Below are 26,141 nucleotides of genomic sequence, written 5' to 3' on the forward strand. Positions count from 1 at the left end.
TGCCCAAGTTGACATGTGGACACCTGTTTTCCTTCCTCTTGGTGAGATACCCAGAGTGGAATCGCCAGGGCATATGGGAACTCTATGTTTAGGCTTTGGGGGGAACTGCCACAGGGTTTTCCAAAGTGGCCGCACCATTTCATATTCTTATAGCAACGTAGAAGGTTCCAACTTCTCCACATCCTCACCAACACTTATTCTTGTCTGCTGTTTGGATTGTAGCTGTCCAAGTTCGTGGAAGCGAGTGGTGTCTCGCTGAGCTTTGATCTGGGGTTCCTCGACGGCTGCCAGGGCCGGGCGTCCTTCGTGTGCTCGTTGGCCATCCGTGTATCTTTGGAAAAACAGCGATTCAGTCCTTTGCCCGTTTAAAATTCGATTATTTGTCTTTCCATTACGGAGTTGTAGGGACGATATTTTTGTTCATAGTTACAAGTCCCGCATCAGAGACGGGATCTACAAATACTTGTTCCTACTCTGTGGGTTGTCTTTCCACTTTCTTAGTACCGTCTGAAGCATCAAAGGTTTTCATTTTGATGAAACCCAGCTTACCTGTTTTCCTGTAGCGGGCCGTATTTGATTTCCTCGATACACGAAGCATATGAAGGCACCACGAAAAGAAGGTCTTCCTTCGCAGTTTGTCTACACAGCCCCGCTAAGGCAGGGACGGTGAGCAGGCCGGACGGCGGGCCTTTCCCAGAGCGAACCAGCTCCAATAGACGGATGGTGGCTGTTCTGGTATAAATTACTCTCGGGCTGAACCGCAGCTCATGTAGAAGTGTGCAGGGATCAAGTGACAAGGTTTGCCATGGCCGTGGGAGGGAGACGGTGCCAGGTTTTTGCTGTAACAGATGACAAGAGCGTCTCCTCCATTGGAGACAAAGAAAGACTCAGAATCCCCAGGAGAAGACACCCATGTGCTCATCTGCCCTGAACTCTGTCTCCTTCTTCAGGTCCCCTCAGGTGATCCTCACTGGGGCTGGCCGGGGGGTCCGTGAGCAGGGACCGAAGGGATGGGCTGGCGGGGCCAGCAGGAGGCTGGCGAAGGAACCAGCACGCGCTCCTTGGAGTCTTGTTAACCTGGAGCAGTCCCGGTCCGGCAGCGGGCACAGGCACGGAGTGGCGACTGACCAGCGCTGCTGTTGTCACATTGTGGGGGGCGGGGAAGGGGGTAGTCATAGATGGCACCTTTTTTCTTTAGCGGTTCTGCTTTTAAAAACCACTAAGTCCTCATGTAGGATGCAAAGCCAGGGGAGGAGCTTGCAGGTAATGGCTTTACACGGACGTGTAAGAGAAGAGTGGGTTCCTCCCGATGAGGCCTAAAGTATGGGGTGGGGGGGGTGCCGCGCCTGCCTGGCTCAGTCGGGAGAGCAAACCGCTGTTGGTCTCGGGGTCGTGAGTTCGAGCCCCACGTTGGGTGTGGAGTTGGCTTAAATGAATGTCAAAAAAATATATATATATAAAATAAAGGGTGGCCCAGAGACCACGCCGAGCAGCACGTCTGGCCCGCACCCTCCTTTTGCCCAGCACGTCCGCGCCGCTGGAGTCGGCCAGCCTCTGGGAGGCCGCACGGAGGCTCCGTCCGGGGGTCTGGAAGCCGTCACTCCCACCGTCCGTCACCTCCGCTCCGCTTCTCGGCTCCTCTTTGAAACAGCTCAGCCCGGGGAGAACGTCGCTCTGGAAGCTGTCGTGCGGGAGCCCGACGCGAGGCAGGGAGAGAGGGACCCCTTCCTGCTCCCCGTCTCCACCCCGGAGCCCCCATCCAGTGCGTGTGCTCGCACGCACACACGCACACACACGTGCGCACGCACACACACACACACACACACACACGCCAGGATGCAAATGATAACCGCAGAGCCATCACTTGTGAAGCTTGACAGAAAATAATGAGAAACACTAAATCTTTTATAAGGTCAACACTCGCCTTAGCCGAGCGGCTGTCAGACAAGAAAAGAATTTAGCGCCGGCGCCACGAAACTTCCATCGGCTCATTAAGCCCAACAGGGCCCGGCCTGGCGTGGCGGAGGAGACGCGGGGCCTTCCGTTTTGTGTCAGTAATTTGCGGCGGAGGAGGCGAGAAGAAACACCGGCGCCAAAGGGGCCTCGGGGGCGGCTGGGGAATCGTTAGCGCGCCAGGAGCGGCCTCGGCTCCTAATTGGAAGCATTGGGCATTATCAACCGAGGATTTGCCTCCGCTCCCTGACAGCTAGTGGGCCCAAAATGATCGCCCACTTGTCAGTGTAAAAGACCATTAAAAACAAGCCATTTTGATTTAATTGGAGGCGGTGCACCGAGGGGCCAGGTGAGGAGGCCCGTCAGCCCCGCTCACCCCGGCTGACGCCTCTCTCCCTGCGCGCCCGGGCCGGGGGGGAGGCGGGCGCGCGTGCCTTCCAGACGCTTCGCCTTTCAAAAACTGTCTGAGGGAGCGGTGCACGGGAGACAGAAGAGCCTTCACAGCGGCAGTGGAAGCTGTTTTCAATGGGGTTGTCAACAGACGCCCTGACAGGCAGAGCTGCCGGGGAGGGGCCCCTTTTCCTCCCGGGGTCCCAGAGGACGGGAGGCAGCGGGGCGCTATTCATTGGGGAGGTGGCCGTCGCGCGTCCAGCTGCCAGCGGGAGGGGGGACCTCCGCCGGGGTCCTTAGCCCGCTCTGCCTGCTCGGAAGCATCGCAGGGCAGGTTCTGGCCGGTCGTGGGAGTCCGATCTGCCATGGACAGCAGGACCTAGTCTTTTATTTTAAGCTCAAGTAAGAGCCAAGGAGGGAGTCCGAGAAGCGGGCACGTTGGTACAGCCCTCCCCGGGGTCTGGGAGCGGACGCCCCGGCCACTCGGCTGGCGTCTCAGCCGCGCTCCCCCAGCGGAGGCCGCGGGGCCGCAGCCCTGCAGACAGGTCTACATCGTCCCTGTCAGAAGAGGCCACTTGCTATAAATACTAAGGCAGGCTCACAGCGGGCTCTCCCGCCGGGCTGGGCGCCCCGGCACGTGGAGCAGCTGCGTGTAGATCTGAGCGCGAGTGTAGACTCCCCGACGCCGGGGACCGTGTTCCGCATGTCGGTGCCGGGCACGGTGAACGCCACGGGTCCCTCATAAATGCTAATTGGCACTCGCTGATCTCAGAGAGGTCTACGATTCGTGTATGAATCTCACCCCCATCCCACAGGCAGTGACCTCATTTGCTGCCGGCTGCTCGTCCGACAAGACAAGGCTTCCAGGAGCACCAGGTGCTGGAGGGGTGTCTTTGGGAGAGCGAGGGGGAGACACACCGGCGGATCCCCTCGTCGGCCTCCGCCGTTCATCCTGATGAAGGATTGGGCTGGGAGAAGACCCCGGATCCCCAGCGAGCATCAGATTCCAGAGCTCCAAATTTCGCTGCTGGTTTTAGACAATGGGGATTCCTTAATTACTTTCTCTGGAAGTGTACCTGACGGTGCTTCCTCAGGTAGTGCGAGGTGGTTATCCAGGCGCTCGGTTCCTTGGTTGACAGCGTCTTTGATTTTGTGCTTGGTTGCAAATTAAGTCCTTTGCTGAGCCGTCCGCGCAGTGCCCGGTGGTGCCTCATTGCTTATTCATACCGGCTGTCGGACAGCCCGAGCTTCTGCTGGTGCGGCGCCGCGCGGCGCGCGCTCAAAGGTGTGGTGTCCGTGGCCCGCTGGGTTGGGCGCTCACGGTCTTTCCCCTTTTCCCCTATTGAAATAATGAGCAGGAAGAATTGGGAGAGGGCAACTCTTAGGAAGGAATGAACCTTTCTGTGGTCGACGGGGCCGACCCTGCCGAGTCAGAAATAGGAGTGGAGGGAAGTGTCCTCAGCTCGACAGCAAGGACGTCCTGCCATATTCCCGGCACGTTCTGGAGGACGAGCGACAGCCTGGACACTGATAGAGCTCTTGGGGTTCTTCGGCTGCTGGGGCACTCTGTAGACGCTTAAACCAATCTTGCCTAGATGGCCAGGTGGACAAATAGATGGATGGATGGATGGACGGACGGACGGACAGATGGATGGATGGACAGATGGATGGATGGATGGACAGATGGATGGACGGACAGATGGATGGATGGACAGATGGACGGATGGACGGATGGATGGACAGACGGATGGATGGTTGGAGGGATGGATGGATGGATAGACACATGGATGAATGAACACACGGATGGATGGATGGATGGATGGATGGACAGATGGATGGATGGACAGATGGATGGATGGATGGATGGATGGATGGATGGACGGACAGATGGATGGATGGACAGATGGATGGATGGATGGACGGACAGATGGATGGATGGACAGATGGATGGATGGATAGATGGATGAACAGACGGATGAATGGATAGACAGAGGGGAAGACGGATGAACTCACACCAATTCTCATATTAAATGACTCAAGTGACATTGACCACAGTCTCATAAATATATGCAAAGGCAGTTCAAGCTGACAAATCTTTTTTTTTTTTTAAGATTTTATTTATTTGTTCATTTATTTGAGAGAGAGTGTGCAAGCAGGGGAGAAGCCGAGGAGGGAGGCGAGTGGATCTGAAGCGGACTGCGCGCTGAGTGCCGAGCCCGACATGGGGCTCACGACCCCGGGGTGGTGACCTGAGCCGAAACCAAGAGTCACACACGCAGCCGACTGAGCCACCCAGGCGCCCCACGTTGAGGAATGTTCTGTGACTGTGGGTAAAGGTGGAGAACACGGCACCGCGTGGTAGAGGTCGTGGCACCCGGGCAGTCCGCTGTCACTGCCACACGGCACCCCACTGCTGACGCCGGAGCTGTGCCCCCGGAGGAACCATCAAGAAGGAAGGCGTCCACGCAGAGACCGTCTCCGCACGGCTGCCGCTCAGCCCGGGGCCGGGGGTTCAGGGGAGGCGGGCAGATTTGGGCTGGATGTGAGAAGCCGCTTGCCGAAAGTGCAGGCCTGGGGCCGCCTGGGTGGCTCTGTCAGTCAGGCCTCTGCCTTCTGCTCAGGTCGTGATCTCGGGGTCCTGGGATGGAGCCCCACGTCGGGGTCCCTGCTCAGCGGGAAGCCTGCTTCTCTGTCTCCCTCTGCTGCTCCCCCTGCTTGTGATCTCTCACACTCTCTGTCAAATAAATAAATCTTAAAAAAAGAAAATGCAGGCTTGGAGGCTACCCCAGACCCACTAGAATGGATCCTGGGGTGGGCCCTGGAATCTGCAAGTTTTTTTAGAGGGGCGGGGGGAGAGGGAGAGGAAGGGCGAGAGCCTGTGCGCAGAGTGGGGGAGCGGCAGAAGGTCAAAGAACCCCAAGCAGACTCCACAGTCAGTGCAGACCCTGTCCCGGGGCGTGATCTTGTGACCCTGAGAGCATGACCTGAACTGAAATCAAGAGCCAGATGCTCAACCGACTGAGCCTCACCCGGGCGGCCCTGGAACCTGCATTTTAAAGCTCTCCTCAGAGGACCCCAGGCACAGCCAAGTTGCATCCGTAGGAACGGACTCCGTACCCTGCCCCACACAGAGGGTGCGTTGGTCCACGACCATCCCCTGGCCAGGCCCATGCCAAGCGCTTCACACCCACGACCCTTGCCCTCTGCCGTTGTCCCCACTTCACAGGTGCAGCACGAGGCCAGCACGAGGGAGCCCCCAGGCTCAGCCCTCCCGGCTCCCGCTCTGCCTCCCACCCTTTCCTGAAGCAGGTCTCGATCAATGGCCTGTCTTGTTTTCAGCCTTGGGGCCAAATTGCAATTTAAAAGACACTCCGGTGTTTTATCAAGATCTAAAGGCTTTCAGGGCAGTGGGAAGTTTTGTTTATTGCAAGGGCTTAAATCAGCCAGAGCAGGGCTGGCCACGACCCTCTGGACACCTATAAAAGCCCAGTTCCTGACCGCCCTTCACTCTCCTTCCCAGGTCCGACATTTAGCCCCAAACTGGCCGCTGACCTCAGTTTCAGGTCTGTAGTATTTATGGGCTCCACCAAGGCCTGAGGCCTGGGGCAGCCGGCCAGAGGGCGCAAGCCGCCACTCTACCGCTCGAGGGTGCTGGGCCTGTGCACATGACCTCAGGCCTCCCGGCACAGACGCGTCCCCTCTGAGACAGTGCGGCTCTTCTCGGCCACCGAGGGTTATTGGGAGCATTGGCACAAGGTGAGCCCGTCGGAGCTCCCAAAAGGTGCTCCAGATGTGCGAGCCCCGGGCATCCTCATCCTCATCGTCACCGCCTTTGGGAGCGCCGCCTCCGAGGGACTTCTTGGACACACTCCCCTGCCGCTCGTCCAGCTGCTGGACCCCAGGTCCCAGCACCCACTTCTGTTGTGCGATCTAGCCCATCTTTGCCCACGACGTCTTTGAGGAGGGGAAGGGGAGAGGCCGGCAGACAGCCCCATCTTCTCACTTTCTCCGCGACACTTGCTCTCTGTCACCGGCAGACTCTGCATCTCTGAGGGACACCGGTGGGTCCCGGGGGTCCACCGTATTGATGGCTTGTGGCTTTGAGACACAGGGATACAAGCCTCCTGGTTCGTCTCGCCCGCACTTTTGACGAAGTTCAGGTCACACGAGCAAATCATCTAACGTTGTTTATTGCTGGAACCTGCTGCGGGCCACGAGCTAGGTAGCTCTGGATCCGTCCCGGTGACAGCATGGTGCCCGGTGACAGAGGCGGAGGCGTGAGGACACATGGCAGTGAGGTGCTCCGAGGTTAGCCCCAAGTCCTGCTCAAGCCGGCAGATTCCATGTAGATCACCAAGAACTGTTCTCGGGGAAGAGCTGGAAGAAGACATTGGGGACCCACGAAGTCCCACTGAGTCCCCCAAATTCAAGGGGGGATTCTGGCTTTCTCTGGAGGTTAGAAATACATGCCTGACGCCCAAACAAGCTGACTTGTCTATTTTCTGGTTGATTCTCAACACAAAATTTGAGATGTTTTTTGCCCCCTGGTGGGGGAGAAGAGCTTTCTCTAGAGAACCGAGAGTTCCCAAGTGCCAGAGTGTAAAGGGGACAGTCAGGCTGGGGGCCCCCAGTTAGAAGCGGCAGCTCCCACCTCTCTGGGCCCCAACGTTGACGCCTGGCATCTCCCTCTGCCTCCTGGGAACCCAGATTTGTCCGGCCCTTCCAGGAGCTTTGCCGCTGCCCCCCCCACCTCCCGCCCTGTTCTGTCCCCGGAGGTTCAGCTCCGGCTCTCTGCGACTTGCCAGTATCGAGCAGCAATGTCACCTCATGAACAGGTGCCTAAAATTTCTGTCCCTCCAAGGTGCCAGATTATGTAAAACCAACTAAACCCCCGCTCTTATCTGTCCGGTGAGGCAGCTCTTCTGCACCCTGATCTGGTTTCTAATGGGGGCATCCATATTTAGGGAAGAAATGTCACCTGCCTCAGGACCTCTGAATTCTCTGAATCACTCTCCCTCGCGCCCTGTTTCCGCGTGTGACACATTCCATCCCAGCTCTCCGTGCCCGACGCGGCGGCATGGGCTGATTCTTATTCCAACGCGACAGAGCGAGAGGATTCTTAAAATACACCACTGGCGCGGGGACCTCCGGGAGGGGCAGCAGACCTGGCACCTGTCCTTCCTGCGTCTGGACGGAGTGACTTTGGGGCTGAGCACACCTGTCCGGAGAAGGGCTCCTATGTCGTGGGCCCTTGGGAGAGGGGGCAGCAGCCGGGTGGACAGGCTCGGAGCCCGCTCTGGGGGTTTAACAGAGAGTTAACTTTCCAGCCGGCTGTGATTTGTAAGGAAGCTTAAAGGTGGGAAAGAAAATCCTTTTCTTAGATTCAGCAGCTTTCACTAATCAGCTGTATCTCTGGGTGTCGCTGCTTGGCTGACTGCTGATTTTTTTTTTTTCTCCCGCCGTCTCCGGTTCTATTAGGGAGTCAGGGGCCCAGGAGACCCAAGGCAGGGTTAGTCTTCCACAAAGAGAGGAGTCTGATCCCAGCATTCAGAGCACAAGAGCTTGTAAATCAAACTGTTAGCTTAATAGCTTGGGCCATTATTCTAAAGCAGTGGGGCGGGACCCGAAAGCCAAATGAAAATATAGTCAATTTGTTCATACTTTAGTGACTGAATGACTATGTAATGTCCGTGGGTATTGGCACTGGGGAAGACAGACGGGTCTGTCAGGGGAGAGGCGCCTTGTTCCGCGTGAGGGGTGACCTCGAGATGCTTGGGCAAACCTCCCTCCAAAATGGGTTTGGGATCTCCAGTTATAACACGGACTTGGCCAGAGAGAGCCAGACTCAGGGAGCGGGCCGCCTTCACTGCTGGGAGAGCGCCGGCCTCTCATCTCTGCGCCTGATGGAAACCCAGGGCGAGCCACCAGGCGTGGCCAGCGACACCGGAGGGACTCTGAGTTCAGGAGGGACTGGGCTGAAGGGGTCTTGAGCCCTGGGACAAGCACCCGAAGAAGGATGTAGTGTCCCTACCTTTCAAACACATTAAAAACAAAAACAAAACCCAGCCTTACTGGTTCTGTAAAGGTCATACGCTCACTGTAAAAATTCAAAAAATGCAGAAAGGAGCATCAGAGAAGGTCAAACGCAGCCTCAGCCTCTGCCCGCCCCAGGGATCGCCACTGCTGCTGCCTGGGGGCGGCTCCCCCAGACGTCGGTCCTTGAGCGCTCAGGGGTGGGCCCCTCTATCCCTACGGTGTCACACAGCGCGCGTCATGGGTCAGGAACGTGGCAGTGAGTAGACCAAGTAGACCACCTCGATTCAGTGGCTGTGTACTGCTCCCCGGGACCACACACTGTCTGTGCGAGGGCCGTGCGGGATCCGTCCGCTCCGTCACCGGCTCGTCCGGGCTTACCCCGCGGTGGGGGTGCCGCCGCACAGACATGGGACCCACTGCCCCCACATTTGTCTTTGGATTGCTATCACGGGGAAGTCATTATAAAGAAGGATGAACCGTCTGATTTTCTTGGCTTAACATCAGGCGGCCGTAGGATGCGTGGTTCAGACTGGGTCACTTCTGAGAGCAGAAGGTGGGCTTTAGTACTAATCCCGCCCCCCAACAGGCAAGCCTGGATTCTGGTCCCTGCCTCGAAAACCCGACCAGGTGGGCCAGCCTCTATCAGGATCACGTGGGTGGGGGTAAATTTATGGGGCTTGGCCCCACCCCCCGCTCCGGCTGCCAGCTAGGGTTGGGGTCTCCCCACCATTTCAGGCTTCTGGACACCCCAGATGGAGCCGCTCCGAACTTCCCCGTCTAGCCGTCCAGCCCTCTGTCCGTGGACCCATGTCACCCTTGTTGGTCACCAGGGACCCTCCGGCAGTATGACATCGGCCCAAGAGCAGGGCTTGGCACCGAGATGCTGAATGAGATTTGGGAATGAATGAGGGAATGAATGAATGGTCACCAGGCCCGTCCCCAGGGCGGATGCCGTGTGTTGACACTTGAACAGAGTCCAGGTGTCCTGCCGAAGGCATTAGTGTGTCATCAAATCCTTCTGCTGGTCCCACGCTCAGAAGACAGAATGGGGACAGGGACCAGTAAAGCCATGTGACAGGTAGGGAGAGGCAGGGTCGCCATGTGACCCAGGGCCGCTGACCCTGAGTCCTGTGCGCACACAGACATAGCATGCGGGTTCCCTCCTCCCTCCCCGCAGCCCCCAGCACACTGGGGAAGGGCACGAGTCCCATTGCATCTGGCCACAGAGGGTGCCGGCTCCACGCCCAGCAATCCCTCCGCTAGGGATACGAGGAGGTGCGTTCACATCCTTCCCCAAAATGGGAGCCTGGGGAAGCGTCTGAGCCGTTTTCCCTGGAAGTTCACTCTGGGATTGAGGTCTGCCACCTCCAAGAGCCACCAGCCCCCTCCCACACGGCTCCTTGAGCCGCGACCCTGGGATCATTAGCCTTCGGTTTGGAGGAGATACTTTAGAACAGTGCCACCTTCACTTTCAAGTCAGGAAAACGAGGCCCGGAGAGCCTCTTAGCCAGCTGGCGGCATAGCATCCGTGCCCTGGGCACTGGCCAGCGGTGGGCTGACCCCCTCTCTGGGCCCCAGGCATCGGTGGCAAAGGCTGGTGGCACAGACCAGAATGGGCACTGGAATCCCAAGCAGCCGGTGGCTGGTCGCAGGGGTACGGTCCCGGGCGGGGGCGGGGGGCAGGACGCCGCTGAGCGCCCCTCGAGGTGCCGGGGCCGGGGAGGGTCTGGGCGGCCCCCTCGCGGGCCGGCAGCGTGGTGCAGGCAGCCAGCTTGCTCGCGTTGACCCAGCGCAGGGAGCAGGCCGCCGCGCCCCTGCCTGCTGCTTTTCCACGGGCGAGGTGTTTAATTATTTCTGACAGGGTTCAGCGTCGACATCTGTTCTGAGCTGGGAGAGTCCATTTAGGTTATCCATCACTGTGACAGGTTCAACTTTTTTGGAAGCGCTTTTCCCTTTCATAATGGGGCTGGGGTGGTGGGGGCGGTGGCTGGGCACAGACTCGAGGCACAGACAAAGACCCTCCTGGGGCTCCCGGCAGGACGCTGCGTAGCCCTCGGCCGCCGTCGCCGCCGCACTGGCCCTCTGGAGCCCGGACCTGGTGGGGGCTGCCCGAATGGGGGATGCCAGGATGCTCGGGTCGGGAAGGGACTTTCGGCGAGTCTGTGAAAGGCTTTTTCATTCTTCTGCCGTTCTGCGCCGTACTGGTCTTTTATTCATTCATCTCCTCCCTCACTCATTCTTCCCGCAGACACTCACTGACCGCTCCCTGGGTGGGAGGGCTCTGGGGATGCCGCGGGGGGTCACAACAGCCATGGGCCTTAGGGGCTCCCATTTTGCTGGGGAAGATGGACAACTAATTGCCCAATTAACTAATTAATTGCAGTGAGGATGCACACTGTGAAGGGGAGAAGGGAGCCCCGCTGGGCTGGAGAGGCACCTGCTGGGACACAGCCGGAAGTGAGGGAAGGACCCTCAGGACGGAACCCGGGACCCTTTCCTACCGGGCACGGTCCTTCAGCCTGCGGGGCCTCAAGTTGTATATCAGCCGAGGGGACGTCCTTTCTGTGACATAATGCATGTCCAGCGCTCGGCGCAGAGTGAGGGCTAAACGCTTCCCGTTGCTACTGTTTCCCCAAAGTGGGGACCAAGGGTTGCATCCATAAAGGCATCACTCTGCGGGACTAGGGTCTCTGCTGGGCTGACCACAGTGGCGCCCAGGGACAAGCCTTGCTCTGAGAGTCCCAGAAACCCACGAACATCCTCAAAAAGATGAAAAGCGCCCCGTGAATCCTGGGGCGGGCATGTTTATGCTTTCTCGTTGTTTCCATGGCGCTGCTGGTCATGTGTTGGGGCTTGGGGCCCACGGTCAGAGGAGCCAGGCTTCCAGGCCCCACCAGCCCACTCACTGGGGAGGACAGCCCAGACTCTGCTTCCGCTCTGTGCCCCGGAGCCGCGGGGGTGGGGGTGGGGGGCACTCGCTCTGAAGACGAAGTACTCCAGTACACAGAGATGTCTTAGCATGGTGCCTGGTGCTGAAGACAGGGGTGGCCTTCACAGGCTGCCCCCTGTTGCTCCGACCACATTTCAGTGACAGCAGTCTAGACCGGAAGAGTGTAGCACAGCTGCGTCAAAACCCCCCTTTTGAAAACAGAAACTGGTTTGTTCGTGTCCGACTCAGGGCCGAGACCGTGGGGTCACCGGCTGGGAGACGTGCCCTCCTGGTATGGGAGAGTCGGGGTGGGGGTAGGGGTGGGGGCCCTTTCCTTGCTCCTCTGGCCCAAGACCACCTGAGCCCTCCTCTGTCCCCTGCCTCAGTAGCTCGGGGCAGATTCTAAATCGGAGCCGGGGGACAGGGGATGACACCGCAGAGCTGAGTCCCGTCCACGGCCTCTCGTGCTCACGGAGCTCCGGGTTCCTGTCCCTCCCTGGGGAGCCTCCCAGAGAAAATCAGAGGGAAAAATCGGAGCAAAAAGAGCAAAAGAGGAAAGATGACGGAGAAAGGGCCAGGAAGGAAGCTGTGTGTGTGTGGGGGGGGGGAGAACGTGGTTAAAAAGGCAGGAAACTGGGGGAGACAGAGAAACCAGGGTGAGCCTCGCGGCCGCCCGGCCAAAACAGAAAAGCTACAAAGCGACACTGGCAGGGACTCCCGTCGCCTCCGGCTCGGCGCCCGGTCACGTTCCTGTGCGGGGTGGTGCGGGCTGATGGGCAGCGGGCGGATGGTCACTGACATATGCTGACGGAGGCCGCGTGGGCAGGCCGCGCGGGGCCGCGTGGGGCGGGGTGGGCAGCAGGCGTCTCCACGGCGCTCGGCAGCTTGTTCGAGTGCATTAGGCTCAGGAAGGCACTGGCCCCTTCATTGTCCAAATTGCAGTTTAACTCAGTACCACGGGTGGGCTGGGCTGGCCGGGAATGTCACTTCGCCCAGCTGTCTTCCTGGAGCCAGGCGTGTCCCCGTGGCCCCCTAGAAAGGTCGGCTGGACCCGAGCTCGGCGTGCAGAGCTCCCTTCCCAAGCGGAAGCTGCTGTCCCCAGATCTCCCTGTTCCCCTCCTCGGGACAGCGCCTCCCCACCCGGGCTCTCACACGGCTCTTCCCCTGCTAAAAGGCACTGAAGAGAGATCCCACTTCGGGTGCGACAGGGCTTGTGGCCTGATGAACACCAGGGTCCGTTTTGAGGCTGGCGCACGGCGGGCGTCAGCCCCCGGTGGAGATTTGCTCCCCCATCCCCAGGAACTCCACGCTGCAAGGAAGCCTAGCGCTGGTGGTGTGCGCTCGTCCTCCCCCTCAAGCCCCCACGGCAGGATGTGGTGCCTCTGTGACCCCATCGCTGGAGGGGGCTTTGACCCAGACAGCGCCCTCTGTGGCATAGACAGACACCCAGGCTCTGGGGTCCAACGGCCCGGGTTCCGCACAAGGTCGCTACAGAAGCCAGCGTGGGCTCCGCTCCCCGTCTGTGCAGCGAGAGTGGCAGCAGCCTCCCAACTCCGGTGAGTGTGAAGAATCAGTGGGATGACAAGGTAATATACCAGTCATGTAATATTCGTCATTATGCCCACCAGTGGCCAGAAGCCCACAGCGTCTCACTGTCTAGAGGACGGGTAAAGACCGGGCAAAGTGGTCGGCGTCCGCCGTGCGTACGGGAAGAGGCATTTGGAGGCGAGACTGACCTTCTGGAAGTGAGGCATCTGCCAGAGGGCATCCAGCTTCACGGGCGGCTTGTACTTTCTCAGCTGACTGCTCCGGGTCTCATACAGCTTCCCCAGGATCACCTACAGGCCAGACAAATGCGGCAGTGAGGCGGTCTCCCGGCTCCCGGAGGAGTCCGAGCTACGACGAAGGGAGGCGAGGGCAGAGGGTTGGGCTCCGGGTGTGGCCGACCCCTGGGTCGCGTTCCTCCCTTCTGCGAGGCCACCGCTTCCCTCCCACACCCCCGGCCCCGGCTCCGTGGATTCTGGTGTGGGACCACCCCGGATCTGTTTCTGGTCTGGCCCCTAGAGCTCACCGGGGGCAAATTTCCTGGAATCTGATGCAACTTGAGCTTTGGGGATCCTCGTGGCACACGGTCCTGACTACGGTCCCGGAGGGGCCCTATTCGTGTGCTCTGTCTCTCCAAAATCTGTAACAGTCACGTATTTTGTTGTGTTCTCTTTTCTTTCCTTTTTTTCTTTCATGGAAGGGCAGCCAACACTGAATGTTACATTCGTTTTGGGTGGACAATGTAGCGATTTGACAAGTCTGTGCATTTGCTGGGCTCGGCAGCGTGGCTGTCGTCTGTCACCGTACAACCCTCGTACTGCACCACTGACTCTACCCCCTGGCCGGTACCTCTTATCCCCGGGACATACTCATTCCATCGCTGGAAGCCTGCGTGTCCCACTCCCCTTCCGCAGGCCCTCCAAGGTATAGCTCGGGGTCTGCGGAATCTGCACCTGCCCTCGGTTCCACCGCAATAGAACTGACCCAAAAGTAGCTGAAGATCGAACCCCTTTTATCGGCCGATTTTGTCAGTCATTTCCATTAACTTCACTGAATGCGCCTGTGGATACCGCAGAAGCCCTTCGGATCAGCCGTCTTCTCTGCCTCCTAGAACAGTTTTGCAACTATCTGCAAACCTGAGATGCTAGCCCGCCGAGAGTGACCAAGCCTGCCTTCAGAACGGGGGTGGGGGGATGCAGGCACCCCGTTCCCCCTTCCTAAGTGGAAATGGATCTCCCTGCTGGAAATGGATCGCTGATGCCTGACGGACAAGGTTGGTCACCGTAGGATTTGCTGAGTTCCGCGTTGAGCCAAGGGACCCGAGATAAAGACTCACTGCGTGGAAGCTGTAGCTGCGACTTTCATGGGGGGGGGGGGCACCACCATCCAAACCCCAGGACATCCCTTGCTGCTGGAGAGACAGGCTTCCCTGCGGATGGTGGCAACTTGGCCTCACAAGATCAACCATCCTGTCAACCCCAGGCCCCAGCCCGTGTGTGTGGGTCTGGGTGTTCCTTGCTGTTAGACCATGTACAGCCACAGAGAACCTTGGAACAGGAAGAGAACCCTGGGGTTGGTTCCACAAGTGTTTCCTGAGCGCCTGCTATGCGCTGGGCACGGCACAGTGGGCCCTCAGCTGATCTGAGCCTTTCTTTCGCCCATGAGGGAACTGAGGCCGTCACAGCCCCAGAGCGGGCCCCAGTTCCCAGCCAGGGCTGGGGCAGAGCCACTCCCATTAGTGGGGTGCTCTGCCTAACGGGGAGGGGCACTGGTCATGGCGGTCTCTAGCGTCCTTGGGAGCTCGGTTTTCCATGGATTTGCGACACTCTGAGTCGCCAGGAAATGGCGGCTAATTAAAACGCGCGACGGAATTGGAGCTCGAAGGCGGCTTGTAACGGCGGGGCTTTCTTCGAAACTGCTCATTACCATAGTAAGTTGACTCTTTCTTGAGCCATTAACGAGTAAACTAGTCAGGGGCTGCTTATTAAAATGTTATTGCAACACTCTGCTGTTTCAGGAGTCGGTGTCGTGTGCTCCACTACCTCCAAGGACAGCGGGAGGGGTCGTGGTGGCCGGCCAGGGGCCCGGGGAGCCTGGCGCCCTCTGCCCTGCAGTGCCGCTCCTGGCCTGTCCTGAAGGCGCCAGGATCCCTGCTCAGACTCTTCCACTCCCCACTTTGGCTCTAGAGCATCTCTGTCTTTCCCACGATTAGCAGAGTGGGACCTCGCCCTCCTGGAGAGCCGAGACTCTGGGGCCGCACACACAGGGGAGTCCAGGCCCGGCTCTGATGCCTTTGGCCAGTCGCTTAATCCCTGCGAGCTTACGTTTGCCTACAGGAAAATGGACCAACCGAGACGACCCGGAGAGTTCCCAGCCTCATGGGGTGCTCAGGAGACGGAACGCGGGAACTCGGGTGCGCGCTCAGCCCAGCTCCCTGCCTGGAGCACGGCGTCGGGAGGGCCCCGGCTGGATTGTGGCACCAACCAGACACGTGCACATTGTGCTTCTAGTGAAATCCCTGTGGCACCACGCGTTCATCGGTCGGGATCGGCTGCTTCTAGTGAAATCCCTGTGGCACCACGCGTTCATCGGTCGGGATCGGCTGCCGCTCGCACCGTTAGCACGGGGCAGCGTGGGGATACGGTTCTGTCCACAGCTTCGGCGTTCCTGTGCGGTCACTGCCGTGCTGAGGCTCAGTTTCCATGCCCAGGGACGATGGCCACCACGGGGGCTTCGGCCAAACCTAAGGGACACGATGCGTGTGACGCACACGATGGATTTAGCGTGTGGCCTGTCGTCACTGTGGAACAAAATGTTTTCCTGAAGTCCAGCGAAATGTGTTCTCTACGCATCCTGCCTTCCTAGCCTTTTCTTTAGTCCAGGGCGCCCCGCTGTCTCGGCCGGGCCGGGTTGGTTGAAAATCAGACTTCTGGATGTGCGGAGCCCTGGAAGGTTGGTGGGCGGAGGCCCGGAGAGGAGTCGGGACACGGGGTTCTGGCCCGCATCAGAGGCACATAGGGCCGTGGCCAGAATCTTCCTTGTCCGGGCTTGAGTAGGGGTTGGGTGTGATCATCACCAAGACCCTTTTAGCACAGCACCTCGCAGCTTGACCCCGGCCCCCCACCCCCCTACGTTTGTGACAATCGTGCCCAGATCTCAGTGTCAAAGCTTTGCCAGGCCAGCCCCTCCCCCCACTCCCATCCCAAACGGGGGCCACTCTGGAGTGGGGGGGGTGCTTTTACCTTGTGCTTTTTCTCCAGTTTAATGGCTTTCTGGGTGGCCTTCTGTTCCTGCACCCAAAGCTGCTGGTAGCGATGCTGGAGCAGGTCGAAGAAAGGTGTGGAGGGCCTGCGGGGGGAAGAGCAGAGAGGCTGTCTTGGAAGGCTCCGCATTCTCTCCACCAAGGAAGACCCCCACCTTCAGGGCGGGGCTGGGAGGCGGCGACAGAGACCGTCCCCGCGAGTGGTCTTCAGACGGCCTCCTTGGAGCCTTTGGGCTTGGTCCTTGATCTGTGAAGCCCGTCTTCATAAAGAATCGGTGAAGTCAACCCCACCCCGCCCCACACCCCCCTTGGTTTCAGTGTCTGATCACCTTGGCCTGCCTTTACCAAGAATCTCATCGGATCAGCTCAGCGAGCATCGCTTTGCCCTGTCTGTGTCCTTCCCTGACCCCCACCCCCGCTCCCAGGCGGTAAGGCCCCCCCCCCCCGCCTCCCCCATGCTGAGTCTCTTTCTCCTTGTGCAGGGGGGGAGCTGCATGCAATCGTCACCGCCTCCAGTTTCAGACTCTGATTCTCCTTGACAAGGGTCTCCGGCCTGGGAGAGCACTTGCCCTGCGCGCCCCATTTCGGATGCCCCGCCCCTTCGCAGCGGTGTCCTCTCCCAGAGGATTGGTGGGTGGCACGTGAGACCTGCCCCGAGTTGCCGCACAGGTGACAGGTGATGAGGACAAGTTCTTCCCAGAAGAACCGGAGCTCACGGTTGCAGGAGGGAATGATGGAGCCGAAGAGAGGGGACTCACCGGGGCGCCGCTCCCAGCGAAAGGACGGACGGAGACAATCATTGCCAGGAGCCGCCAGCGCCGTTCGGGGCCGAGCTGGCCGGAGACCGTACCCTACGTGGGGCAGGCTACGGCAGCTGAAGCAAATGCCCCCTTTCTCTGTTGTGCTCAAAGACAGACACACCGTACAATTTCCCCACGTGATCAATCTTACCGTTTCTGAAAGGGACAAGCAGCCGTCTGTGCCCGAAGTGATACAGGGGGAGGCACGTGGGACCGCCCACCCAGTGTGCTTCGGGAAAAGAAACCAAAGTACCCCGGCGGTCATGAGACTTCTAGAAACACTGTCGAATCGAAACACAACGCGAGTCGCCATGTAACGAGGGCTTTTCCGGGGGCAACGTGAAAAAGGAACGGGCGGAATTGGTTTTACTGATGTATTTTATCCCTCTCCTTACTGATAGTATGTTATCGATCTAGTCCAGCCGAGATATTGTCACAGCACCATAGAGCCCTTCTTTAAATACTCACGGGGTGTTCGAAAGATTTAGTTTTGAAATTTTGAATTTTACTTAGTCGAAATTAAATAAGAAGCTAAATTCAGCTCCTCGGTGGCACCAGCCACGTGACGAGGGTTCGGCAGCCGCCTGTGGCCGGGCCACCGCATCAGACACACACCGCGGTCGGCCTGCTTGCCACGGCTCGCAAGGGGCTCGGGGCCTGGGGTGTGCTATGCACCCCCGCGAGGATGCTGGTGCCCAGGCCCGAGTGTGGGACGCACTGCAGGATGAGTGACATCAGCAAACACTGGACCGCACGGAGGGAGGAGGAGAAAGGGAGCTGGATGACAGTGACCTGGGAAATGCACCCAGCAGGTGACGTCCGTGGGCCTCGTTCGGACCCCGAGTCAAGCAAACCATCCGTGGGAAGGGGTGGGCCAAGTGAGCGTTAACCGAGGTTTGGAAGCTATTCAAGTGTTTCTGTGGGAGAATACAGAAGGGCTTGTGGGTGGAGTAATTGGTTGTTGACAATTTGCTTTAAAAAGGAGCTTCCACAAACAATAAATACATCACAGTCAGGTAAAGTGGGAACGGGTGGCGGTGTGTACCGATAATGGTTGAAACTGGGTGTTGGGGGTTGATCGCGGGCGTATATTATAGTGTCGGCTCATACCTTCGTGCATGTTTGACATTGTTCATCCTAAGCAAAAAGGGAAAGAGAAGAAGAAACAGTGAATCAGGCTCATTGCTTTCCCTCCCATGTCTTTCGGACCTTCCTTTTGTTGGTGAACAGTCCTAGCTAGCTTCTGCCTCTCACATCTGAGCTGATCATTTCTTCATTTCCCTGGCCACAGAGTCTCAGATTTTTCTGGTGCATAAGAATCACCTGGGCCTGGGGCACCTGGGTAGCTCAGTGGGTTAAAGCCTCTACTTTCGGCTCAGATTATGATTCCAGGTTCCTGGGATGGAGCCCCGCATTGGGCTCTCTGCGCAGCGGGGAGCCTGCTTCCCCGCTCTCTCTCCGCCTGCCTCTCTGCCTACCTGTGATCTCTGTCTGTCAAATAAATAAATAAAAATCTTAAAAAAAAAAAAAAAAAAAAAAAGAACCACCTGGGCCCAACCCCCAGAAGTTCTGAGCTAGGAAGTGGGAGGGGGACCCAGGAAATCGCATTTTTAGCAAATGTAGTTCTGATCCAGGGTGTGCGGGCTGAAGGGTGGTCCTCCAAGTGGTGTTTCCAACCTCCTCCCTAGACCTGTGAATATGACTTTATTTGGAAAAAGGGCTTTTGCAGAGGTAGTCCACTGAAGGATCTCGAGATGGGATTAAGAACTATGCAAATGCTTCCTGGGGGTAGACCCTGTATCCAGAGACAAGTGTCCTCATAGGGAGCTGACACACAGGGGTCCCGCGGCCCACCCCAGGGACACACTTAGAAACAGCCCTCCCTCCTTTGGAGGGCGTCTAGAGCAGGTCCCAAGACTAGAAATCAGTCTTCCACAGCCCAAGAAAACACAGAACAGTGTTCTGCAACCTGGCACGTGTGCGTGGGTCCCCGTCCCCGGGGGATCTCGTTACAGGCACGTTCTCGTTTGGTGGGTCTGGAGTGGCCACAGGTGTTGTGGCCCGGGACCCACGCTTTGAGGCTTAAGCCTTAGCCCCAGGGGTCTTAGCTCCGGAAGTCCCAAGAGTTGTGGGCGTCAACCTCTGAGCAGGTGTCTGGAGGAGGGACCGCAGCTTCTCTCATTGCACTTCTGGAAATGCAGGTGTCCCAGGAAACGCTCTGGTCTTCCCCGCTGACCTTATCTTACAGACCAGGGAAGGCAGAAATGGCAGTGTTAAGAAGACGCGGCACCCCCTCCCCGCCACCAGGATCTTGAGGCAAACTTCCAGCCTCTCTAGCTTTGCGTTTTTTGTTTTTGTTTCTGTTTTTTTGCTTGTTTGTTTGTTTGTTTTTTATGAGGGGAAGGGGCAGAGGGAGAGGGAGAGAGAGAATTTTAAGTGGGCTCCACATCCAGTGCAGAGCCCAACACTGGCTTCCATCTCGTAACCCTGAGATCAAGACCCGAACTGAAACCAAGAGTCCGATGCTTAACTGACTGAGCCACCAGGCGCCCCTCTGGCTTTGCGTTCAAGACAGCAACCTTAAATACCTTGACACTGCCATCATAGTTATTAACAGTTAAAAGTCGGGAAATTTTACATTAAAACCCCAGCTTCCCAGACTGTCTTGAAAACCTGCAGGTGCTGACCGGGCAGTCTGTGGGCAGCAGCTACCAGCCGGCGCCGAGGGTCACTGTCAGGGCGCCCCACGCCTCTCCCTTCCCTGCTGCCTCTTGCCCCGGCCAGCTCCGCTCCCTGCGGGGCCCCTCCAGGTTTTGGATTTCGTGGCCGCAGAGATGGACACAGAGTCAGATGGGACCCTGAACATCCACCTGCGCCCCGTGCGTTCCGGTGTAGTCTGACTACTGTGCAGACCTCCCTGGGCGGGGACCGGGCTGAGCGAGGGCTCTGCTTGAGCAGCGGCTCCACGTCTCTGAAAAGCCTCTCGAGCTCACAGGTCTCTTTACAGAGCAGCCTGCCGAGCAGCTACAAACAGTGGCTCTTTGTTTTCCGGTTCCTTTACCCCTGCGGTGACTTTTATTGCTTAATTATCACACGCCCCATGCTTCTGAGCAGCCTAATTTATGGCCACGCTTTCTAATGACATGAGATACGTAACCTCACAGTATCCACCCCCAGAGGCCGTTCACAACAGAAGAGCTGTCTTGCCAGCAGCCCCCACTGCATACATCACCAGGAGCCTCCCTTCGAGGCCCTCCCACAGCCTGGGCTGGCCGGCTTTGGGTCCTGCTCTGGCCAGTGGTTATTACCTGGAGACGTTTTGAGGGGTGGGATGGGGAAGGGTCTTGGACGGGAGAACAGCTGAGAAACCTTGGCGGTCACGGCAGCCCCAGCGTGTCTGGCTGAGGGAGATCCGGCAGGTGCTGCCCATTTCTGCTCTGGCTCGTCCACTTGGGTAGAAAGACAGGGAGGCTTGTCAGGACACAAATCAGATCACATCACCCTTCCCTGTTTAACCCTAAGCCTAGACTCCGGGCCAGGGACCTTCAGGGCTCTTGCCTCCACCGCCACCTGGCTCACCCTCGCCTTCTGCTGGTCTCAGCCGTGGGGTCGCCTCCCCAGAAGGCCTGCCTGATCGCCTGTCCTCGGCCGCCCCCGCCAGGTGGCCGCTCACAACAGGGATTCCAGGTCACTGGTTTGCCACCAGCCTGGGCCACTGCACGCCAACACCCCCGGGGCAGGAACAGTTCATGTCGTTGAAGAAGAGGGAAGGGGAGTCAGAGAAAGAAAGATCAGGCAAAATTCTGGGAGATGCACTTTTTCATAATTCAGGATGTAGGACACTAGGCTACGTAGAAGGTATAATAAAGACCGTAAGTTGATGGACAGTGCTGCTCGATGGACGAAGGACAGTCTTTTCAACCGATGGCACAGAAATGACTGGACGTTGTAGGCAAAAACCCACAAAACAGCTCTCGACCGAGGGCTCATACCCTCCACAAGAATGACCTCAAAATGGATCATGGATTTCCATATGAAGATAAACCGATTAAATTTTCCGAAAAAAAAAAAAAAACGCAGGAGAAGCTCAGGAGCTCAGGCCGCTGGAGGATATCTTGGCTGTGCCCAGTTTGGGGATATGACAAATAAAGCTGCTAGAAACATCCGTGTACAGGTTTTCAGGAGCTCAGGCCAGGCTTGGTGCTGACTTCCTGGATTTGGCACCAAAAGCAAGATCCGTAAGAGAAACCACAAAGTGATGAATCAGACTTCCTCGAGATGAAGGCCTTTTGCTCTGTGGAAAGTCCTCTGAAGAAGACGGGAAGACCAGCTCCCTAGACCAGGAGGAGGTCCCTGCAAACCACACGTCTGGCCAAGCGCTTCTCTCTGGAACGCATGGAGAGCTCTCAGACTCCATGTGGAAGCAAACCGGTTAGAAAGATACAAAGTTTCATCGGAGGTCGTACCGGTAAGGCCAGGAGAACATCGTCCACAGCCCTGCCGTCAGAGACGCACAAATCCAGACCCGATGACAGTCCACAACACACGTATTGTGTAGAAACGAGCAGGAGCAAATGCGGGCCAGGATGCAGAGAAGCCAAGCCTTGCAGCGTTGCTGGACGGAATGAGAAGTCGCACAGCCACTCTGGAAAACAGCTTGGCAGCGTCTTAAGAATCTAAACATACAGCAGCGCTGGGCTGGCTCAGTGGGTGGAGCCTGTGACTCGATCTTGGGATCGTGAGTTCGAGCCCCACGTTGGGTGTAGAGATGACTTAAAGATGAAATCTTAAAAAAAAAAAACAACAACCCACCCTGGATATACACGTACAGCCCAGCACCTGTACCCCTCCGCATTTATTTCAGAGAAGAGCTTATGTACAAGAAAACCTGTACACGGATGTTTCTAGCAGCTTTTTTGTCATATCCCCAAACTGGGCACAGCCAAGGTATCCTCCAGCGGACGAATGGCGAAAGAAGCCAGGGTCCGTCCACACTGTGGAACAGCACTCAACAGAGGAAAGCATCAGGTTTTACAACAAGCTGCTTGGGTAGATCTCAAGGCCATGGTGCCAAGTGGAAACGGACAATCTCAGAAGGTCACCTACATGGTGATGTCACGCACATCACACGCTGGAACTTTCCAGGGGTGAGGGGTTGGCGGGGGAGGGCAGTCCCTGAGGGGTAGCATGAGGGAGATCTTTGAGGTGATGGAACAGTTCTGTGCCTTGACTGTGCTACTCGGATGGCATGCGTGCGCACACACACACCCCCGAGCGCTATAAAAGCGATGGTCCCTGTGTTGTACCAACGCCGCGTGTTTAGTTTTGACGTTGCACATGGTTGTGCGAGATTTTATCACGGGAGGAGCTGCGTGAAGGGTACGGGATGTCTCCGTCCGTCTCTACCCCTTCCTGTGAGTCTAGGAATTATTTCGCAGTACAGTATTATTTTAAAATTCAATCAAGCATGTTAGAGGAAAGGCTGGAAGAGCTTCCTTCCTCCTTTATGGGAAATTATCATAAAAATTCCTGCCGTGCAGCGTGGTAGACAGAGACTATGGGGCCCCGGGATGTGGGGAGAGAGGAACGGAGCCTTGTCTGGTAATTAAATTTTTCAAGTCTAGAGCTGCCAAAAAGCATGGAGCGGCCGTATGTGTAATGACCCAGAAAGGTCTCAGAGACCTCCGTCAAGTGTGAAAACACAAGTCCGGGGCGACAGAGCTGCATCCACGCAGATGTGGGTGACTGGAGAAAAGTCTGGAAGGAGGTCGGCCGATGACGGCTCCGGGGCTGAGGCAGGCACAGGTCTGCTTCCTGGTTATGCAATGAATAAAACAAAAAACAAGGACGGACGGACGGACGAAGGGAGGGAGGGAGTTCCAAGTCTGACAGGTTGTGTGAGCGGCTGGGACCGTAATGCGGGTGACGGATCCAAGGCCCCCAGTCCCCGCCCCGAGAACATCAGACCAGAACTCACAGCAGCCCCCCACGAGCAGCCCAGGGTGGCCAGGCCTTCGCGGCTGGGGAGGCACCCGGCAAGAGCCCAGCCCTGGGGGGTTGCTGTCGGGAGTTTTATTAGCATTTCTCCAGGTTCTAGGACCTTCGAGGATGCACCCTTAGGAGACACTTCCTTGTTTTCTTCTGCAGTTGCTTCTTGCTGCTACCTTAAATACATTCAGCTGTTTTTCTTTTGAAGTAAATGTGATTCTTTAATAATAATAATTTAAAAAATAGGCATTTTTCTCCTGCCCCCAAATGAAAGATTTTTGCCACAGGCGGAGGTCACAATTACGGCTACCCTATCTGCAGCTTACCTTTGAGAAGCTGGAGGGGGGCACACAGAAGGTCTTAATTATTTATCCTCACTAAATGAGCTGGGAAACGTGGGAGTGGGGAAGCCAAAGTCCAGAGAGGTCAAATGGCTGGTCCAGGGTCACACAGCACATTCCACCAGCAAAGCCTGGACTCCTTCCTGCCCTCGGGCTACAGCCACGAGAATGCCCATCGATTTACAGGAGACTGGAGTCTGCCAGAGAGCCTCCTGCAGACAGAGGCCAGACCCCAGGGGCCTGGCTACTCTCAGACAGGACCCCCCCCAATCCCCAAGGCGCTCTCTCCCCAGGCCCCAGAGCAGTGCCCAGCCTTGGTCCACGCAGGTGCAGGGGCTTTCTAAACAATGCACATCTGATCCTATCTCTCTCAACACCCGCTGGTATCTTCTCTTGCCCTTGGGGCGTGGGGCACAATTTCCAAGGGCTCTGTGCTATCTCCAGGAGCGCATCCCGCCTCCTCCCAGACCAGCACACCCTAGGATCCCCCGTTTCATCCCCACCCCATCTCGCTGCACCGTCCCGTCCCTCCTGAGACCTCCCGGACCCGTCCCTCCTGCAGGAGATGTTGCTGTTCCTGCACTTTGCACCCGGAAAGGTCTTTTGGACATTTTTTACAGCGACCCGTTCGGTGCCCACCTGTCCCAGCAGCTCTAAGCTCCATGGAACAGGGGTCAAGGCCGGACGGTTCTCTGTGCACCTCCTGCCTGGACAGCCAGCCTGCACCTGATAGATCGTCTTTGTGGCTCTGGGATCCCACTTCCTTTCCCTCTAAGAACCAACTCTTTTCCGAGGACAGCTTTCCTCCTCCACGGCAACGCCTAAGAGGCGGTCTTTGGAAGAAATTCACTATTCCTTGGGGAACCTAGAGACGGGGACAGGGTAGCCCTTCTGTCTGCAGAAAGGGTGCAGGTACCGAAGGCAAGCCCTTGGGCATTTAGGTCCCTCTCTCCCCTGGCACGGGGGAGCTCGGTAATTAGAGCCAGCATGTCGGAGTGGCTCCTGGATCCCAAAAGGGGCAGCGATGGCAGTCCGCCCAGAGCAGAGGGCCCGGCCAGGACAGGTGGCCCATGGCAGCAGCCCCTCCCTGAGGATGTTTAGTCTAGGAGGCCTCTGGCTGGAGGGTGGGGGTCTCTGAGAGCCCACCCAGCCAGGGGAATCTGGGATTCTCAGGCTCATTCCCTATGAATCTTTAAAACTATTTGAAAGTGATTAGGGCTTGTAAAAGTGTGTGCTTCCATGTGATATCGGAGAGGTCCCCAGATATCGCACAGGGACTGGGATGTAGGTGTGGGGGCTGTTCGGAAGCTCTTCAAAGAGCAGAGAGGGGCAGAGGGCTGGCCAGGCACAAGCATCTGGGGAAGGGGTGTCAGCAAGGCAGGAGGCGTGGGACCAGGTCCACTCCGGAGCTGCGGAGCTTGGTCCTGGCGGGGGTCCTCTTGGAGGCAGGGAGAGGACTGTCCGTAGAGGGCTTCTGGGGACTTTGGGCTGTCATGGAAATGTGCTGTATTTTCATTGACTACTCCGGTATCTAAAGTTTTTTAAAGTTATCTTTACGCCCAATGTGGGGCTCGAATTCACAACCCTGAGATCAGGAGTTAGATGCTCCACCGGCTGAACCCACCAGGCACCCCCAGCTCCAAGTTGGATAAATTTGTCAAAACTCATCCAGTTATACATGAACCATTTCCGTGTCTAAAAATTATATCCCAATAAAGTTGTTTTAAGAGAAAAAAACAAGGAGACAGATTGTGGAGAAAATGGCCAAGGCAGGAGTTGTAAGAGAGAAAGGGGTTGGTGAGGGTGCTAGGGAGCTACAGATGGTTTCAGAGCAAGAGGAGAGAGGCTGATGCACGGCGATGGCCACGCTTCCCAACAGTTGCTTTGGTGGTGGAGTGAATTAGACCAGGAGGGGGGTGGCGGCATAGGATTTGAGGACCCAGGCCATTCCAGGGGAGGAAGGGCTACCCTTCCTCTGAATGAGATCAGCCCTGTGTCCACGATCTCATCCGTCCGCTCACCCGTCCGACCCGCCAGGAACGTGAACAGGCTCCTGCTAACGGGAACGAGCTGTCTACAGTCTGTATAGCAACAATAACCATGATCGTCACAGTGCACACATCCTGCCTGCTTCCTCAATCCTGAGGGCCATGGTCCTGGAGACGGTTTTTTTTTTTTTTTTTAAATTTAATTATTTATGTATCTATTTGAGAGAGAGAGCGATAGCAGGGGGAAGATGAACAGAGGAAGAGCGACAGCAGACCCCACGCTGAGCGCGGAGCCTGATGCAGGTCTCTGTCTCACAACATTAATATTCTCATTAAGACGGGAAATCCGAGGTCCAGAGAAGGTCACGGTCTTGCCCAAGACCACACAGCCAGGGAGCGTGGCGTTTGTGTGGGGAGCTTGTGGACGGATCTGCCTGCAGCCCTCTGCCCCCCAGGCAGGGAGTCTCCTACAGCAGGACTTGGGTGGAGCAATGTTCTCTCTGCGCCTTTTGATGGCTCTTTGCGGGTGAGCAGAGGGTGGAGGTTGGGGTGGGGGAGTGAAGCGAGGGACTCCTTACAGAGCGGTGGGCATGAGCAAAGATGGGGGATCCGATCAGGCTGGCCCCGTGCCTCCCTGCCCTGCACTGGCCTGATGAGCATGGGAGCCCAACAGCAGGTGGGAAATACCTCCCGTTTTAATGAGCACTTACTATATCCAGCCTGCCATGAGCACTCCAGCTGCAGTCCCACCGATTCCTCACGACTCCGACAGTGAGGGAGAACATTCCTGCTTTCACGGAGGGAAACTGAGGCTCAGATAAATCAAGCAGCTTGCCCAGGGTTTGCTCACGGACATGGAGCAGGTAGGGCCAGAAGAGGGGGACCCCACTCAGGATCCCCACCCAGGTT

The 26,141-nt window shown here is 57.4% G+C and overlaps 1 protein-coding gene across 2 annotated transcripts in view; it reads right to left on the minus strand.

Moving 5' to 3' along the window:
• The window catches only part of CFAP77 (cilia and flagella associated protein 77), a 121,772-nt gene that overhangs the window by 10,548 nt on the left and 85,083 nt on the right, over window positions 1-26,141 (minus strand). For both annotated transcript variants that reach the window (XM_059410465.1, XM_059410464.1), the window contains exons 4-5: window positions 16,096-16,201; window positions 13,045-13,146 (exon numbers count right to left, since the gene is read on the minus strand). In XM_059410465.1, coding sequence (XP_059266448.1) covers window positions 13,045-13,146; window positions 16,096-16,201 — 208 coding nt within the window. The remainder of the gene's footprint in view (window positions 1-13,044; window positions 13,147-16,095; window positions 16,202-26,141) is intronic.

Source organism: Mustela nigripes, chromosome 9 (assembly GCF_022355385.1).
Source record: "Mustela nigripes isolate SB6536 chromosome 9, MUSNIG.SB6536, whole genome shotgun sequence".
Classification (NCBI taxonomy): Eukaryota; Metazoa; Chordata; class Mammalia; order Carnivora; family Mustelidae; genus Mustela; species Mustela nigripes.